Below are 19375 nucleotides of genomic sequence, written 5' to 3' on the forward strand. Positions count from 1 at the left end.
CATTATGACCTTGCACTTGAAGACAAAAGGGAAAAAGATAAAAAAAAAAAGACTCGAAGATTTCTTGATGTTCTGACATCCCCAAAGATATGTGCAGCATGATCTCGTGGATAACGAGTTCCGGGGCCTCTCCCCTTTTCTTTCCAACCTCTTGTGCTTCTGATTTTTATAGATCTGACTACACTTCCAACTTTGCTGTCTAAGATTAGGTAAGCAATTATGTTCAAGCTTAGACCTAGGTATTAGTGACATTACATCATTAATCTATTTTGACACTTGCATGTTTGTATTCATATGCTGATTGGTTTAATCATTTGTTTGCTAAAACTTGAAAACAATTTATTAAATCATTTTTTTTGTAAGTAACGATATTATTGATAAGAATAGGCAAATCTTAAGTTCACAAGATGTTATACAAGAGATAAAAACCTATCTAGGTCACATAAGTGAGAACAAGAAAATCATGTAAATTAAGGCTATTAAAATCTAAAGCTATGATGCATAGAAATAAAGTACAGAAAAATAAAGATCAAAACTCCTCTAGAGTCTGCTCCTTACCTTCAAATGTCCGATCGTTATACTCTCGCCATATGCACCACATAATGCAGATAAAGACCATCTTCCACGCGACTTTGATTTATGTAGCACCTCCTAGAAATGTCTAGCTGGCCAATAACTCAACCATTGTGGTAGGCATTACCCAATTTAATTCTACTCGTTTGAACAATTCGATCCACAATACTCTAGCTATCTCACAATGTAGCAAGAGATGATCCACCGACTCACCAGCTTTCTTGCACATACAATACCAATCTAAGATAACGACCCAACACTTCCTCAGATTATCGGTTGTCAGAATCTATCCTAGATCAACTGTCCAAGTGAAGATAGAAAAGTGCTTAGAGGGGGCCTTATTCCTCCAAGGATTCCTCTATGGGAAAAAAGTATTCGGTAATGAGTAAGGAATTTATAATAAGATCAAACCGAGAAAACTCTCTTACCTACGGGTGTCTACCACAGCTTCTCGTCTCGTATTCCATTCAACTTCACGGAATACATTAGGCTAAAAAAAACCTCAAAGTTGTCTACTTCTCAATCTTGGACTACTCTATTGAAGGTGACATTCCATTGGACTTGGTCCTCGATCGATGCATGAGATCTGTCACTGAAACTTCTTGGTCACGTGCCAAACTGGAAGATAGATGGAAATGAGTCTTTTAGAGCGTCATCCCCACACCATAGGTCCCTCCAAAATTTTATCCGAGTGCCCACACCCAACACAAATTTGGCATGGCGGGTAAACACCCCCACCCACGTCTAATGTGCTTCTAAATCTCCACTCCATAGGCCTCGTTCACCTCTCTAATACACCATCCCCCCCAACATACTTCTATGTTTGCAATCAATCACCAATTTTCATATGGCTTCTGGTTCCATACTATATCTTTATAGCCATTTCTCAAGTAAGGCCCTATTAAAAATTCTCATATTTTTTATCCCCAATCCACCAGAAGAAATTGGCTTGCACACCTTGTCCTAACTGACTAAGGGGAACTTGAAGTCGTCCCGCATCCCACTCCATAAGAAATCACGATGGAGTTTTTCAATCTTTTTCACCACAAAAGTTGGAATTGGAAATAGAGACAGAAAATAAGTTAGTAAGTTAGAAAGAGTACTCTTGATTAGAATCACCCTGCCTCCTTTCGACAAGTAACATCTCTTCTACCCTGTCAATCTTCGTTTTATATTCTTGATAACTGCATCCCAAATAGAAAGAGCACGTGAGGTTGCCCAGTGGCAATCCCAAGTATTTCATAGGAAAAGAGGCAACCTTACACCCCAGTGTACTTGCCAAATGTCGAGTGTTGCTGACATTCTCGACTGGCACTAATTTTGATTTATCAAAGTTCATTCTCAAGCCTGATGCTACTTTGAAGCATAATAAGAGTGCCTTCAGTGTCCCGAGTTGATCTTGATCTACTTCATAGAAAATTAATGTGTCATCTACAAATAAAAGATGAGAAATAGATAGACAACTCTTATTGGGTCACCTACTAAAAATCCAGCCACAAAACCATTTCTAACCATGGCCAATAACATCTGAGTAAAGGCCTCCATAATAACAACAATCAGACACATTGAACTCGTATGGTAACTCACAGATCAAAGGAAGAGGCTCCCCATCTCCCGAAGCCCACTGTGCATTCGAAGACATCCTCTTCTCCTCCCCCCTCCCCCCCCCCAAATAGATTTTTGCCCTCCCATTCGACCACAATACCCTCATTGATCTCCACATCATTGCCAGAGAAAGGAGTTTTTAATGGTGTATTAGGAACCATCACCACCTCACTTACACCATGGTAAAGCATCTGAGATAGCCCCACGTCACTTTCCTTATTGAACTCCATGCTCAACTCACATTCTCCTTCCAATAGCATCTTGAGATGCTCCTTAGGATGAAATAAGGCCTCCACTGGAGGAGGTAGAGGTTCTAGTGCGCCTATCAGTAGTTTCTGGCCACACTGGATCAGAGATGAGGCTTTCGACGGCAAGATCTCCTCTGTATCCTCATTTAGTAGTGACGTCGGCGTCTCCACCACCATCACCAGCATTTTCTAGGCAGCTGTCAATGGTCTAACCTCAGGCCGTCATGCTTGCACACGTTTCTCTGGCAAAGGTATGATATTGTCGTTGTTAGTGGGCCGGTGGGTTACCCCATTGCATATCCTCCATACAGGCTGAGACTTGGGCTTGGGCCTAGTTGTGTAAGGCCTAGCCCCACAGCTGTTAGTGAAGCTCGTGTGATGCTGGATGCAAGCGGGCTTAATCTCTGTTGGTAGGGGCCTTGCATTGCCCAAGTGGCTAGAGCCCTGATGTAACGAGTCAAGGCCCTTGTTAAGTGGGTTAGCTCCAATAGACAGACCCATGCTAAGTCCATCTCTTGTCGAGCCCATCTCCACTCTTATAAGCCAATCCACTTTGGATTGTAGTGAAATTAGTTGGGACTTTACGTCCAGTAGAGAGGTGAGAACCTCCCCTCCTGCCACCACCACCCTGCCATTGTACTGGGCAAAGCTCTCTGTCAGAGTCGTGTCCCATACCTTGCTTTGCAGCAGTACCACTCTGCCCTACCATGCTGTCATCCCCTATAAGCAAATCACGGGGTTGCTCCACCATTAGTGCCTCCTTATAGGAGTGAAGCTGCTATTGAGCCTTCAACTCCTTTGATCTCTTTAGAGTTCCTTCCTTACGAGTGGTCTTCCCATTGTGAATAAATTCCCACAGAGCCTCCCCCATCCTCTTCCACCCTCTACCCTCCTCCTCAAAAACGAAAATAAAGTTCCTCTTACCACCAACACTGTATTCCACCACCGCGATGTAACGACCTTGAATATTCGAACTCCGTTGTGCAATAAAGTTGCGGCTACCTTCCTTGACCGTGGTGAAATAGTCTATGTTTTCATCCTTCATGCAGGCTTCCATGGCCTTAGAGCACTAGCATTGGTCTATACATATACATATGCAAAGTTATATTTGCATAATATGACCTTAAAATCCTCCACATTGGCTTATGCATATCCAAATATTTAGCTACCTATGAACATTACTTATCTAAATTTGGATAACCACTATTCATCCTACAAATCATATTTTACTTATTATTTCTCTCTCCTCCCACTCTCTCTCTCACAATCACTTCATTTTCTCCCTCTTTCAACAACACAACAAATCTCTTACAAATGTATGTAGTGGATGTTAATTACAAAATATATATATATAATTGATTTTAGCAAAAAATTAATAATAATAAAATAATAATATTTTTTTATTATTTTGTCTCAAATATGATAAGCCAATGTTAGAATTTTGCTTGAATGACAAAGTAGATATGCAAAAGAGGTGATTTTATATATGTACATGCCTAAGACCAATGTTAATGCTCTTAGCCACCTATTGCACTGTTGGAGGACCCAAAGCCACCCTTGATACCACCTTCCAGCCTCTTTTTGTAATAACCTGCCGACCCCCCTCTTTCACAAATGAAAAAGCTTTTGATTCTATTACAATATCTTTTGAAAATATCATTTTGAAAACACACCAGCATCCAGACAAACTCAGGCCGCGCCGTTATAGACCACCCAAATACAATGGAGAAAATAAGAGGTTTTCCATCGTCACGGGAAAAGAGAAAAATCGTAGAGTGAAAATCATAACTTCTATAGTGGATAGAGGAACCTTTTACTTCAATCTATTATGACAATTTATTAGATCATATAATATAATTGTGGGAACCTTCGTACCTACATGCTCATGTCTTTTTCAGTATGAGAAAAATAATTAAGATATCGATTGCTTAATAAACTTGATTAGGCTGCACAATTATAAGATCTATTGCCTTCCTATGGTAGCAGCACCGACTCCGGTTTGTTCTCCCAACCAAAATTGAAAGCCATCTAGTCATTTTAACAACTAAATAACAAGCACTCACAGGCATCATGATATTCACTCGGATCTGGGCCCCGCCACAAGGTAGGGAAAAAAAAAAAAAAACCCCTCACCAACTGTTATATGGCAAGTAGAAGTTGCCAGCCTAATCAAGGTAGAGCCAACAGAATGCAAACATGGAGGATGTACCTGTGCACCCAACGATGCTACATTGTGGCCTTTTTTTTTATCCTTTTTCTGAACGCTACTTTGTGTCTTTTAGAACACGAGCAAGCATATGGATTCTATATGTGATCTAGATGAGAAACATCAACTAATTAAGGAAGAAGATTGATCTTCATATATAATATGTTGATGTTCACCATATGCTTATTTAGCAGTCAAATGTGATCTAGGTAAGAAGCATCAATATCAGAAAATCTTCAAGTGTTCCACTACCACAAAGATTGAATCTTTCAGTGTAATCAGATTACAATATTATGTGATCTTCTCACCCTGTCATTAACGGCTTCCACACCATTTGAAGCTACAACTTCGCAGAAACCTCATTTCATTACTCTCCAATTTGCTCTTTTGGTCTTGGCCTCCAATTGCACTAAATGAAAAATATACACAAATGAAAGGAGGAAGAAAACGTTAATGCATTAACTAGCTTCCAACTAACCTGTAAAGCAAGATTTACGTAGGAAAACACTCCTACTCCTATAGAAGGAAAACAAAAAGATCATACCATCAACCAAGCTATAAATATACACCAGTTCTCATATTTCTACCATATGGCTCTGGTTTTCCTCGCTTCTGCTATTCAAATTCGGGCAAACTCAATCCATGTATCCAATCGACTAAACTGATCACCTGCATGCTACCATAGCCAGCATGTGAATGCAGTTTTGTATAATTCCCCCAAGTCCTAGATGGAAACTGCCACTCTTCATGCCTAACAATGAGGATTTATCTGCAGCTGCATATGACCTGGACTGTTCGAAGATGTCATTGTCAGCCATTCATACTGCTCAACCATTTTATCAGTTTCTCCAAATGGAACTCTGGCTCCTCCATGTTTGCTGAAGGAGAAGATCAAACACAACAAGCTGTAGAAAATTGGGATCTCAAACCTCTTCAATTACAAGCCATGGAATCATCAGCTTCGGCTATCATAGGTCAATAACTCCCTGTTCTTTTCCAGATAGTACTCCAGGGACAAATGAACGATCAAAATCTTTATCCATCATAATTTATACCAGGTTTAAGAAATAGCCATAATGAAATAAGTGAAACAACTATAAACATCAGAAGTGCTTACATCTGAAGTTTTCCCTATTTTAACTAATTCACGGAAAAGATTTTAGTAATATGTTCGTCTCAGTCAGATAAAAAAGTTCAACGATTACACAACAAACACCACTTAATCAGACTAGTTCAACCATCGGTAAAATTAATTCACATACTATAATAAAGCACTCTTCAGGAATTCGTCCTGAAAGGGTGACGTTCATTTGGCTGGCTGTCTGCCTTTGGTGGAGCACTGTAAAGTAGATCGTGGATTTTGGAATACATCAGCATCTGTGAAGAATCACCCCCACCACTGCTCTGTGATGCACGAGAACTCTCCTGCAGCTTAATCTTCTCAAACAGATACTGCTTCTCAGCTTCTGCCTCATTTAACCGTTGTTTCAGGTAATTGCTAGCATATTCTTCCTCTGATTTGTCAGACTTAGCAAGAGCAATCCTCTGAAGCCTCTCAGCCTCTCGTTTTGCCTCATTGGCCTTGAGTTGGAACATATCAGCTTCTGCCTGTTTAAGCCTCACAATCCTCTCCAGCTCTTCTACCTGCAGATTCTTCTTTTGCCTTTCCAGCTTCAGCTCTGCTACTTCCCTCGCCTTGTCCTCAAGCTCACGGTCACAAGCCTCAAGAGCCATGCGGGCTTTCTTAAACATTCTCATCTTCTCATCAGCCACCATTTCCATCTTCCTTATGGCTTCCTGAACCACCTCAGCAATCCGATTGCATGCCTCCTGTGGCGCTATCATCCTTCCACCTTCCCCATTTTCCATACTCTTTGGTCCGTCCACCTCAAGCTCTTCATTAAGGACATACATTCCATAATTAAGAAAAACAGAAAGAAAGAAATAAAGCAAAGCCAAAAACACCAGTAATTCTAAAATTTATAGAATGCTTTGAAGTATATGTACCTTGGAAAAACATTAAAATTGCCCGGCAGGCTGCTGCTGACTCTACTCCACTCTTCATTTTTTCTTTCAGATCCTCACACTTGTAAAAGAGTTTAATCCCTCGGGGGTCGTCACTTCCATGAAAAATCCTACTAACAAAATCCAGTTCCCTCATCAAAGCCTCACGGTCCCAGGCTGGTGCACAGTGGTGGAAAACATCTTTAACCCACCCAAGAAGCTCAGATGTTCGATTGCATGCCCGGCAACTGAAAACCATCTCAGAGGGACCCGCTCCACTCTTAACCGAAGGACCCATACAAATGAGTCCATCACGAATAGCACAATCTGTATGAGTCCAATGAGAACACAAGTCACACCCAATCCACCTGCAGGTATTTACTTCAAAATCAAACTTGTTACAGATTACACACATGCAAAGATTGCAGAAACCATTTCTCTTAGTGCATATGTCACATGTACAATCATCAGCTGGGAGCTGGTTTTGGCATACTATATTTCTGCATCTCTTGTAGACAAAGATCTCAATCAGTGAAGTCTGAGAGAGACTGATACTAGGATGCAAGAATGCCTGAATCCCAGTATTTATTGACACAAGAATTTCAAGCTGAACTCTGTGGGCTCTAATCAACGTCTTAGCAGTTAAATCAGTTCTACTCTGGACAAGTTTCTGCAACATAGAAAATTCTTCTCTTTGCTGTGAACCACCATTGCCTTCAAGAATAACTCGGAGTCCATTCTTCAACTCTTCTAGAACGTCATCAGGTAAACGATGCATCTTTTCAGAGATAATATCAACTCTCTCTCTTGCTATGTCCCGAAGGGAGATCTTATCTGCAATAGAAACTCTGCGAATAACCGATTGATCAGGGCAATCATTCTCAGCTTTCCCGTTCTCCATCATCTTCTTTGCCATGATGGCATCAGCAGTGGGCCAAGTTTCTCGAGAACTGGCACTCTCAGTAGGGGACTCACGAATTTGATCAGAATTTGATCTGGGCTCCTCTGGGGAGAGGCGGGCATCTGAAGAGACAAGGGACAATGAGGTTTGTAGTCCTCCAGGTCGTGGTTGCTGTCGTGGAGGCAGCATTTTTGACGAAGATTGATGGTGGATGTTAGAACCAGACGATGTACCCATCAATCAATTTCCCCACTTATTCTGTAACCAGCGGCAAAAGGATTATTTACTTATTCGGAAAGAATGTAACAAAGTTGACAAAACAGAATAACCTCAGATTAAACAATCGAGCAAGCAAAGTCGCACAGAACAGAAACACACACACACACACACAAATGTTCATTCATAATATCGAAGAGAAATAATTATTATCATTCCACGTAACATATAGACTGATCAAATTCTACAAACTGTCAGTTAAACAGGATGGTTAAGAGAAACAGCAAATTCTTAGGTCTCGTTTGTATTCACAACTCATCTCAATTCATCTCAACTCATCTCAACTCTTCTCATTACTATTCACTACTATTCAGCAACTTTAACTCACAAATCTCAGCACTATTCACAACCCATCTCACTACTATTCACAATCCATCTCAACTCATCTTCGAATCCAAACGACACCTTAAGCTTCCATTGTTTTTACCTATAATAGAGCTTCAGATAAATTCAATAACCTTTGACCAATCTTTCGGTGCACTTTTCAACTTCCAAGCTCACACACAAACACAAATCAAGCGACAGATCATTTAAAAACAAAAAAACAACGAAGTAACACAGGACAAATTCAAGTAGTATAAAGCAAGACTCAATTAAAAAAAATCAACAAATAGCACAGAAAATCACATAAGATCAACAGATCACAGAAAAAATACACGCTACTGCGGATCAGTTTATGGCAATCTTTCCCAACCTGTTTGGTTACGGGGACAAAAAGCAAGTATAACCTTAAAAATAGTTTCACCTTCAAAGCAGATGAGAAACGAAAATTAAGAGACGAATGGAAGAAAAATACTAAGTTAATCGAAAACAGCCACTCTCGCTTCGTAAAGAGGAAAGCTTGTTTGCAGAAAAAAAATAAAGTTGGTAAGAAAAAAAAGAAAGAAATCCGAAACTTTCCTGTTTCGGTTTCTACGATTTTGTTAAGCGACCAAACAAAGAAAAGGAAAAGAGAAAGCGAGAAAATAAAGGCGGAGAACTTACCGAACGAAAGAGGACGAAGCCTGAGAAAAAAACCGAGCTCAAATCGGAGGGATTGGGAGAAGAAATTGGGGGCACAAAACACAGACGAAAATACAAGTCTGGATTTATTTCTATACCCAAAAACGAAATGAAAATAAAAAATAAAATGACTGTGTTCCAATTCTACCCCTACGAAACTTGCAAATTCACGCGTAAAAGTCTACTGACGGTCAATGACGGACAAACAAACGGAGAATCAGTAAGAGCACTTTTATTGGATTGAAGTTAAATTTATTAATTATTTAGTTATTAGAGAGTAAAATATATTCACAATGAATTAGCTAAATTTTAAATATAGTAATTTTAGTTATAGTGATTTTTAAAATTTTTTTCAAATATGAAGGTTACTGTATATACATCAAATACATATTTTGTTAATTATTTCTCTCTCCATTTCTTTTTATCATATATTTTATCACAATTGGTATATTAATTTGAGTTAGTGATATATTAATTTAATAAGAATATAATTATTAATTAATATATAATAGGTAGAATAGTAAAATATGATAAAATAAAATAAATTAATAATTAAAAAAATTAAATATTTTTAAAATTATTAGTTATTCATTACTATATAATGAATAAATATATAATCTAATGTGAGATTTGATGTGAATAACCAAAACCAAATTTATCATATATTATTTTATTATTATATAATGAAAAAATAGATATTCTAATGTGGAGATTTATGTAAATAAAATAGTCAAAAATTAAATTTATCTTATATTTATAAAAAAATGTCCTTTAACTTTGACTAATCTAATGAGAGTGCTCTAATGGAAGGTTTGGTTTTTAAAAGTATTTGGATTATGCTAGGGATCCGTTCATTTTTCTGTTCACATTTTTTTTCTTTTGATTTTTTTTTGTAGTGATTTAGAAAATTTTATTTAATAATATTGTGATTTTTAAAAATATATATTTAAAAATATTAAAAAATGATTTTTTATATTCATAAACTATATATAAATTAATAAAAAATTATTTAAATTACTAAATTAAAATTAAATGAATTATTAATATGGATTATGTAACTAACTCATTACAAAAATATTGTACTATAATTATATTTATATGTTAATAGTTACTGCTTATTAATTTAGATTTTACTCTTTAGTATGCATAATTATTAATAATATCATACATTTTATATGTGGTTAATGATTTATAATTTATTATTAATTGATAACATATATTATTTTATATTTTATATGATCAATGATAATAAATTAGATAAAAATGACATCTTTATAGTAAATTTTCATTAGATTTGAAACTGCTGATAGATGGAATGAGGGATTGGTAAGTTTTGAAAGTAAGCAGGTCTACTTTGATGCAATTATTAGTTTCAGAAATACATTGTGAATTGAGTGAAGTTCGAATGGGCAAAGTGTAACTAACCCATATATATATATATATATATATATATATGAAAAATCTATTTATTATCTTCTCAACATCTCTTGATGTGACATTAAATAATAGGCTTACAAGTGAAATATAATAAATAGTTTCCAATCATTTAATACAACATCATGAAAATTGGAATGATAAGAAGATGATGATAAAAAAAATGATAAGTAGTATTACTCAAATATATATATATATATATAATAGCATATATATGTTGCGGGATCCCAATAGCTAGCATGCATGTAATTAGCCAATTGAGAAATGCTAGTATGCCGCCTGAGCCCCCTCACTTTAACTGCTCATATTTTTTTATTCTATTTTCTTAATTTTTTTACTTAATGATTAAGAAAGTAATTTTTAGCATATTGGTATATATATATATTTTTTAAATATTTAAATATGTTAAAAAAAATATAAAAAATAATGACAAATTTGTACTATGCATCACGCCCAGCGATCATTGTTGAGCGGTAACCTAACACTACTCATAGCCTATTATATATAACTTCTTGAAAAATGATTTGTATAACTTCAACTTATATATATAGAATGATATGATCATCACACGACGATGATGACGATTTGTTACCATTTATATGATCTAACTCCTAATTGGCTATATATATATATATATATATATATATATATATATATAAGGCAATTCATGATATATATAAAAATATATTTGAGAAAATAATATTCTAATAATATTTTATTCAACTTTCATCTCAACTCATTATCCAAACCTCCGCTTTGACAATCTCCAATAGTACCCCCTATATATCACAGCCAGCTTCTCATCATACATATATATATATATATAATATATGAAGTCAATGAAAGGTATCTATATATACATTAGCTACATAATATATAAGGATCATAATTATTACATTATATATCACTCCATGCTTATTTGTATACAAATAGGAAATCGAGCTGGTCCGAATTCTCGCAACTTGTTGATGTGCTCGTCGTGGCTGCACCATTAGGCCAGCCATACATTTGCCAAGGGTTGCATCTTTAGTACTCGAACGTCAACTTGCTTTCTCTGCATGTTAAGCCTCATGGAGAGTGAATCTTGAACGTCATTTGACCTATAATGCGGAATCACCATTTCAACTTGAAATGGTAACTTTGAAGGCTCAAAGTGCATAATCGACGCTATCCTTTCAGTATCTGAGATCGAGCAGTTTTAGAAGCTCTTTCTCCTCCCTTCTTTCTTTTAATTTCTCCAAGTGCCTAAACCTTTCTTTCAGGAGAGCAATGGAGGGTCTAGCAATGGTATTGGGATCACCATTTTCCCAACCCATTGGAAACCGATCGATGGACCTTTTGTGGAGGATATGGGATATAAATATTTGCTCGATTTGAGGGATGTGATGCACGAGATCATGATTAGTGTACACATATAGGAGATAGTTTATTTCTGTCTATCATTAATTTATGCATTTCGAATCTTCATGTTTCTTATAAACTAATTCGGCATGATCCAAATTATATAACCCTGGAATCGGCTACTGTGTAAGAAAATCCAAGAGGAAAAGTTTGGAGGCTAGTCTAGGAAAGGTTGAGTCGGTTGATATGCAGCAAAATGACTTTTTGAAGGAGGAAAAGGGGTGGGAGAGAAAGTCCAAAATGAAATAGAGGGAATGATTTGGAAGGGAGTTTCTTGAGGAATAAATGGTTACATAATTCATGTATCCACTTGTCTAACAAAACACTGTTTGCTTTGGAGAAGATGGTGCGTGAAAATGCCATGGTGGCTTTTAGAGTGATATGTATTACTTCTTTCATATCTGTTTCGACTTGCTCCTCCTCTTTTTCTTCTTCTTCTTCTTCTTATTCTTTTCTATTTTCATGGGAGTCCAGATCAGGGGAAGATGGGGCCTGCAGAACAAACAAGGCTTAGAAGGAATATTTATGAATTATGATGTTTATATATATATGTGTGTGTGTGTGTGTGTGTGTGTGGTGATGTTGTGTTTCGCGGGCCTGGGCAACTTCATGCTAGCAATGTTCGTGCGATCACATGCACAGTGACTAGGGGGACCTCGGGGTCCATTGATTCTCCGATACTTAAGTCAATAATGATGATGGAGATAATAAACAATAAGAAGATGAGAGTTTAAGGTGATTGTGATTGATTACCTCGCTTGCTACTAGAATTGTCTTATTTATAGTTACCGACCTGATTCCCACCATAGTGGGGTGTTGCATAGCAGGAGATAATATGCTTGTGCTGTCGATTCATCGAGCTACCCCTGTGGCGTCACCTCGCCGAGCTATAAGTGCTTAGGGTAGCTGGGTATTACTCGGGCCTTGGGCCGCATTGAATGCAGCACACCTTCTGCTCTGGGCTGCATTGAATGCGGCATGCCTTCTGCCCTAGATTGCATTGAATGTGACATGCCTTTTGCCCTGATCTGCATTGAATGCAGCATGCCTTCTGCCCTGGGCTGCATTGAATGTGACATGCCTTTATTAATGCTGGGTGTAAATTGTCGCAAGCCCTTCCGTCTGACACCGAGTGCTAAGTTCCTTCCTTCTTAAGCCTTGCATGTACTTCCTATTATGATGAGGACTCGACTCAGGCATCATACCCGAACCTTGACCCAACTACTACTGTGCACCTAAACTCTAATCTGGCCCATGTCTTTGGCCCAGTTCTACCCAGACTTCATATCTAGGTTGTAACCTGGGTCCTGTTCTTGGCCCAATGTAAGGGATTTTCTCCCTTCACAGTACCCTGCGAATTTTTAGCACACTTGTAGGCTGAAAATTCCAAGACTTATTTTCTGACCTAAATGGGGACACACCTGTTTAGTGTTGATGTGAACCGATCTCTCCATAATCATTAACGTCGTTCCCATTTAATTAAAGCTGCTTTCTGGCGTGCCAACATTGCCTGGGATTGGTTCATTCTGTGTACGCGTGCGGTAGGTAAATGTCACTCTATATCCCTATAGCCGAGGCATCCCTTCGAATCTTGTGCCATCATTTCGAATATCTAACCGTTCCATCGCATCGTTACTATTTATTTATGCTTCCTCATTCTTTCCTCTCTTTCTTCCCTTTCGTCTTCGTCTCGTCCTCCTCCTTTGCTTTTCTGAAGTCCTAAAAGTTTCTCCAATTCTTCCGTCTACCCTCACCATGACTAAATGTGGCGCGAACAATCCTCGATTCAATTATTTTGCTAGGAAACAATGGACGTCGTCCATGACTAACAACGAACTTTGCACATTCTGCAGAGAGTTCCCTATTCCTGCTGGAACTGTTCTTGAAATCTCTCAACCTCGCGTTACGATGGTGGATGAGGATGGTTTGTCAACAAAGGTGGCCCTTTTATCTTCACATGTTTTCCATTGGACTACACCTACCATTTTGTCGTCCGGTGCGTGACATTCTGGATACCCTGAAACTTGCTCTGGCGCAACTCATCATTAACACTCGGCGTTTAATCATGGCTAGTTGTGTGACATTTCATATCGTTCTGAGCGGCTCAGAAGATTAACACGATCTAGCTGCTCAGGAGTTTCTGACTGTGTATCAAATCAATCATCTTGACGTGAACATCTGTAGTTCCCAATCTTACTCTGCCAAAAAATGCTCCACTATTTTGGAGACGTTATTCTTCAATAAAGGATTGGTACCAGCGATTCTTTTTTGTTAGAGGCTCTGAATGGGAATGCCTGGAGGGAGAGTGTGAATACAATGAGTTCCCTGTTCGAGCCATCTAGGGCAAGGTTCCAACCACCAAATCTCTTGTTATTACATTATTGGAGAGAGAAGAATTCAGGATTGCTTCTGTAATGTCCTAGGTAGCGACACATCCTGACCTAGCCATATCTGACTCGCTACCGAACAACAAGAACATTCGCCGCTATATTGTTCTCCCTCATCGCGCACATGTGTTAGGTCGGGACTTCCTGTCGGCTCCACCCTCTCCTCCAAGAGAGAAGTGTCAGGTGGCTTCTCCGCCTGAAGGTAACCGCGCCAAGCGGTCCCGAACAAAGGAAGGGACTTCTATTCCCACTTGGTCGGTACCCGTCAAGGAGATCCCTGCCACTACCTCGCGTCCCTTTCAGCCAAATGCCCCTCGTAAAGAAAAGAGGGGTTCTCAGCAAGTAGCCCCGGAGGCAGTTCTCGCTGAGCCGCTTCGAAGAGTAATCCTCACCAAGCTGCTCCTAATAGTAGTTCTCACAGAGCTGCTTCGGATAACAGACCTCACCGAGCTACTTTGGAGAACAGACCTCACCGAGCTACTCCTAAAAGAAATTCTAAGAATCTAACCGTGCTACCTCGGTGAGCAGACCTCACCGAGCTGCTCCTAAGAGCAGTTCTGACCGACCCGTTCCTATTCGTAGTTCTGGCCAAGCTAGTCCAGAAAACAACCCTCCTGGAGGTAATTTCTTTGAGATCTCTAAATCCTTTCTTTTTGTCACATTCGTTTAAGCAGAAAATAATAGTGTTTTGCTTTCTACCCAGGTCCCGCTAGGAGAGTTGAGGCAAATAATGTTGTTGCCTTTCTTTTTGCTTCCGCTTTCGATAATCTGGTGCCTTGGGGCCCTGGTCCGACAATGGGAGCTTTTTCCTCTTTTGAGGAAACTCTTACTGAGGAGGAAGTTCCATTGCATAAGCCACCATCTTGCCGAGGTTGAGGCGTCTCTCGGGGAGTGTTTAACTAACTCCCTTATTTCACCCCAGGAGCTCCCAGGTCTGGCTTCCTCTAGCGGCCCTTCAATTCCCATTCCGGCAGTCTTCGTCTCCCCTCATGTTTTGCCTTTGGATATTGACATTACCCTTCTTGGAGACGAGGGGCTAGCTCCTCTTGAGTCAGTGGAGCCGTGTTCTCCGGAGGCTACTGAACATCCTAAGACAATGGAGTCGCGCTCTAAGGGGGCTTTGGAGCCAATTCCTCCTGAAGTTCCCGTCTTCTCATCAGTGTTGGAACAAACTGCCGAGCCGGTTCTCTCAACGATCCCCGAAGTCACCCCTCCGGTTGGCGTCACTCAGGTATTTGTTTCTCCCCCTTTGCCCCTCTTTTATCATTTTTGCTCGAATTGCTTTATGCTGAACTACTTAATCACATCAGGAAAGCGTCATTCCTCAAGCTAAGTCTTCTCCTTTGTTGCAAGAAGACGTGGTAATAGTGGAGGTGGAGGACGATTCTTCACTGGCTTGCAGTCCTCCCCGCTCGGGGGCTGCCCAAGGCTAGAGTTTGGCCCAGGCTGAGGAACTACTAAATTCCTCGTTCGCCCTCCCGCAGGATCTTCAAGCCAAATCATTTTATCAATGCGAGGAGGATTCTGGCTTGCCTTATGTTCCTATTGGTGCCGTGCTACCGCTAGTATGTGCAAGGCCTTCCTCCTCTTTGGGGCAAGGAAATTTGAAGAAGCTCGGGCCAGGTTACAAGAAGGCACAGGCGGAACCTTTTGAAGCACATGCTCGGAAGTTCAGCCCCTTTTCACCAATGTAAGCACTTATCCTCTATTGCCGCTTCGATCCTTCATACTTTGCTGATAAATTTTGTTAATATTGATTTTTCAGGCCACCGACCAGCTAGCTGAGATGGTTTCTCGGGAGCAGGAGGCTCTTGAAGAAGATTTCAGAGTTCAGAGGGTGTTGAACAAGCTGATGAGCCTTCGAGGAGAGAAGTTGATGGGCGACCTTCGTGCTTTAGAGGCAGAGAATGAGTCCCTAAGGGGGACAACGAACTCTGTCATCAGAAGATCTGTGCTCAATGGAAGGAGGCTGAGAAGACAAAGCCCAATATGAAGTTAATGGCCCTGGAGCTTGAGCTTAAAGACAAGGAGATTCAACTGAAAGACGTGAAGATCGATATACTCCACATGAAGATGTCCTCAGCGGTCGAAGCTTTAGAGTCTGCCAAGAAAGACCTTGAGGATCTTCGAGTTCAGTCTGATCTCCTTTTTACCGAGAGGGGAGATGCCCAAGCCAAGGTCTAGAGGATAGAGTGCGAGCTGGAGTCCGCTTAGGAAGCGTTGAGGCAAAGCGAAGAAACCATCGAAACGTTAGCGAATGAGAAGAAACATGCCACCGAGATTTGTTGTCACATGTTCCATAAATACTTGGGAATAGCCAGGCGAGGAGATATAACAAGGGCTTTAGCCTGGGTCTCAGTTTCCCGTCTAGAGTCTTCTCTAGAGGCAGCTCGGACCGCGCAGAGCAGCTTGAGTCCCAACTCAGAAAAGCTCCCGCCCTTCATAATAAAGCCTGGATTAATAGGTTCAAGGAAGGTCTTGAGCGTCTTTAGGAGGTACTTCTTGAAAACCCCAAGACCGACCTTCGTACTTTGAATCTTCGAGAGCTCTCGCCAAATACATTCACTTACAAAGAAATGTTGACATGAGGTGTAAAGGACATGCCTTTAGCCTTTCATGATGACCTCTCTTAGCTTTCAGCTTCTACTCTGTTGTTCTTGTTGCTAGACTCGCACGGGTCTTCATTGTAATTTTGATAATACAAATAAAGGAGCACTCAGTTCTATATACGTGCGCCACTGTTTTATATATATATATATATATATTTTTTTTTTTTTTTTTGCTTTTTGCCTGTTGTACTTGCTAATTTCTCTCCATTGAACTGCATATCCCAATTCATGGTTGATAGAGACCGAACACATTATCCTTCAATTGATGAAGGCCGTGTTGGCTTTTCTTTCATCTGAGTGGAACCGAGGTGGGGTTCCTTTGCTTGTCGTTTATCATGCGGCATCTTCTCGTTGGGGTCATTGCATCGTTGAGAGTGAGACCCTTCCGTATAGGCGGGCACCGAGCAGGCGCTCGTGTATGGAAGATTGTTGGGTGGCAACCCTTTGTATAAGTGATTTCCGAGTGGCATTTCTTCGCACCAATCTAACCCCTGTTAAGTCTTCATACTTGTGGACTTATGCTAAAAACTTGTGTGCTACCGTCTCTTCCTTCAGACCTGCATTTGGTTTTCGATGTAATTTTGATAACTCGCACAAAATAATGTACCTTTGGTTTGTCTGGGTTCGACTTATTCGAAACTTTTGACTTTTCTTCCTTTTCAGCCTGTTATATCTTGTAGTTCTTTACTGCTAAGCCTATGTTCGAGCATTTACCGTGCAGCAATCTCTTTGTTGAACATATAAAGTGTTTTACCATGCGGCACCATTTTTACACACGTGGGTGTCTTAAGCTACTGTTGATTCCATGTTGATCCTGAAACTACCTTTATTAATGTATTTTCATACTCTGTTTGTCTCAAATGCTGCTTTAGTTCCGTCGGTGCAACCACACCTGCTTGTTTAACTCGATTATTAACTTTTCCATGAACTCCGTGTAATGCGGCGGTTGAGATTTATGCCTTTAATCTTGTCATTAACTTCTCCATGAACTTCGTGTAATGCACCGATTGAGATTTTTGCCTTTTTCGAATCTCAAGGGTCTATGATTTCCCATGAAAGGCGCATGAATGATCTGGGAGGTTTTGGGGACACGTGGTTGCCCAGGGACGTCCCAAGAGTCATGATACTCTGGAACGTTAAATGTCGCTATCACCTATAAAAGGGAGCTCTTCCCTTTTTGCAGGGAATTCATCACATCCCGCATCTCTCTTTATTCTCCCAAATTTAGCAATATCCCACGGCATTCCTCTTTCATTTCTTGTTTTCCGAGGGGCGATGCATTCTCCTTTGGTGTTCAGGCTGTCACTAGTTATGGCGGTTTGAATACCAAAAAAGAAACAAACTCCTCATACCTCTTATTCTTGCCCTTTTGCTTATGTTACCTCGCTTGTTCTTGCCCCATTGCTTACGGGGACCAATCTTCATAAGTGTTGTATAGGAACTCACTACCTACGAGTCTTGTATGGAGCAGGAACAAGGTGGTGGTACGGCAGCCATGGCTGAGGAGGACAGTAACAGACGGTTCAAGGGGCAATCAAATCTTCGGAGTTGATTCCTCTTGCCTCCCTACCGACCATCTGTTCCCTAAGATGCCCCCCTCTCGCTCAACCCTGAACCCAGTTCGCTCTCCTGAGAACTTGGGTGGTGTGCCATTGGACTCCCATCTTCCTGAGAAGAAATATGAGCGTCCCCTTTGGCGCTGTGCAGGGATGTAGCTGCATTGCTGAGCGTCCTAGTTCTGCTTAGACGAACCTGGATCTACAGAGCCCCCATCTTCTTTAAGGGAGAAATCATTCTTCCGATCTCCCTGTTCTGTCTGGAAAAAAATATGTGTTTGTCTATATATATATGTGTGTGTGTGTGTGTGTGTGTGCATTTATACATGTTGCCCAAATTAAATGATATATATAGTACATGATGATCTAGATGGTTCGCTTTGAAATGTAGTTTTGCACTTTAAACTAAATTACAAGGTTGGTGGAAGTTCCAATATTGGACATGATTTTACAACCATTTTTTCTTCTTAACTAGTTAAAGCTCTTTTATATTGGCCACCAATCATATATATACATGATATATATCCTGGTCTATTGTGGGCAATTTAATGTGAGTACTACTAATGGAGTTTGAGTGGATTTAGTAATTCATCTTGCTCAATGCATGGCATCTTATCATGTACATTGATCAAATAATTCAAGAACAAAGTACGACTGAAATTGATAACATATTTGAAAAGAAAATTAAAAATACATTGGCTACCGCATGCTAATCATGAGAAAAGATGAGAGAGAGAGGGAGATAATTGAATAACTCGATTCATCCAAGAATTAAATTATACATATAATTTTCTGACTCATTACTAGCTAGGTCTCTAATAATAACGTGCATATATGCATGTATTGGTGATGATCATTGAACATTGCATGCATATTATATATAGTTTTTTAGGATGAGTGGTCTCAATGGGGCACTTTTCACAGTGCGCCTCATGGTAGTACGACCAACACCAAAGCCTCCTCCAGCCTTGCGGACAAGCTCATTGGATAGCTTCAAAGCAGTCTGGCTGGCGAATGCTGACTGTTAGATGGTGGAGGTTGCCATTATATATCTATGATCTAATTAGCCTCTTGGAGGTGGTGGTGTTGTAAACTATTACAAAGTGAGAGAGGGCAGTCTGGAAAGAAAGTCGATATATGGAAGCGTAGAGGAGAAGGAGTTGAGATTATATA

The 19375-nt window shown here is 39.8% G+C and overlaps 1 protein-coding gene across 1 annotated transcript; it reads right to left on the reverse strand.

Annotated features, from left to right (window-relative positions):
* Nucleotides 1–5706: 5706 nt before the first annotated feature.
* Nucleotides 5707–8940, reverse strand: LOC121251738 (OBERON-like protein). The gene is made up of 3 exons (XM_041151076.1): nt 8798–8940; nt 6640–7795; nt 5707–6527 (listed from the first exon to the last, which is right to left on the reverse strand). The coding sequence occupies exons 2-3, from the start codon at nt 7772–7774 to the stop codon at nt 5911–5913; spliced, it is 1752 nt and encodes a 583-aa protein (XP_041007010.1). The 5' UTR covers nt 7775–7795; nt 8798–8940; the 3' UTR covers nt 5707–5910.
* Between the last annotated feature and the right edge of the window lie 10435 nt (nt 8941–19375).

The sequence above is a fragment of the Juglans microcarpa x Juglans regia genome, chromosome 2S (assembly GCF_004785595.1).
Source record: "Juglans microcarpa x Juglans regia isolate MS1-56 chromosome 2S, Jm3101_v1.0, whole genome shotgun sequence".
Classification (NCBI taxonomy): Eukaryota; Viridiplantae; Streptophyta; class Magnoliopsida; order Fagales; family Juglandaceae; genus Juglans; species Juglans microcarpa x Juglans regia.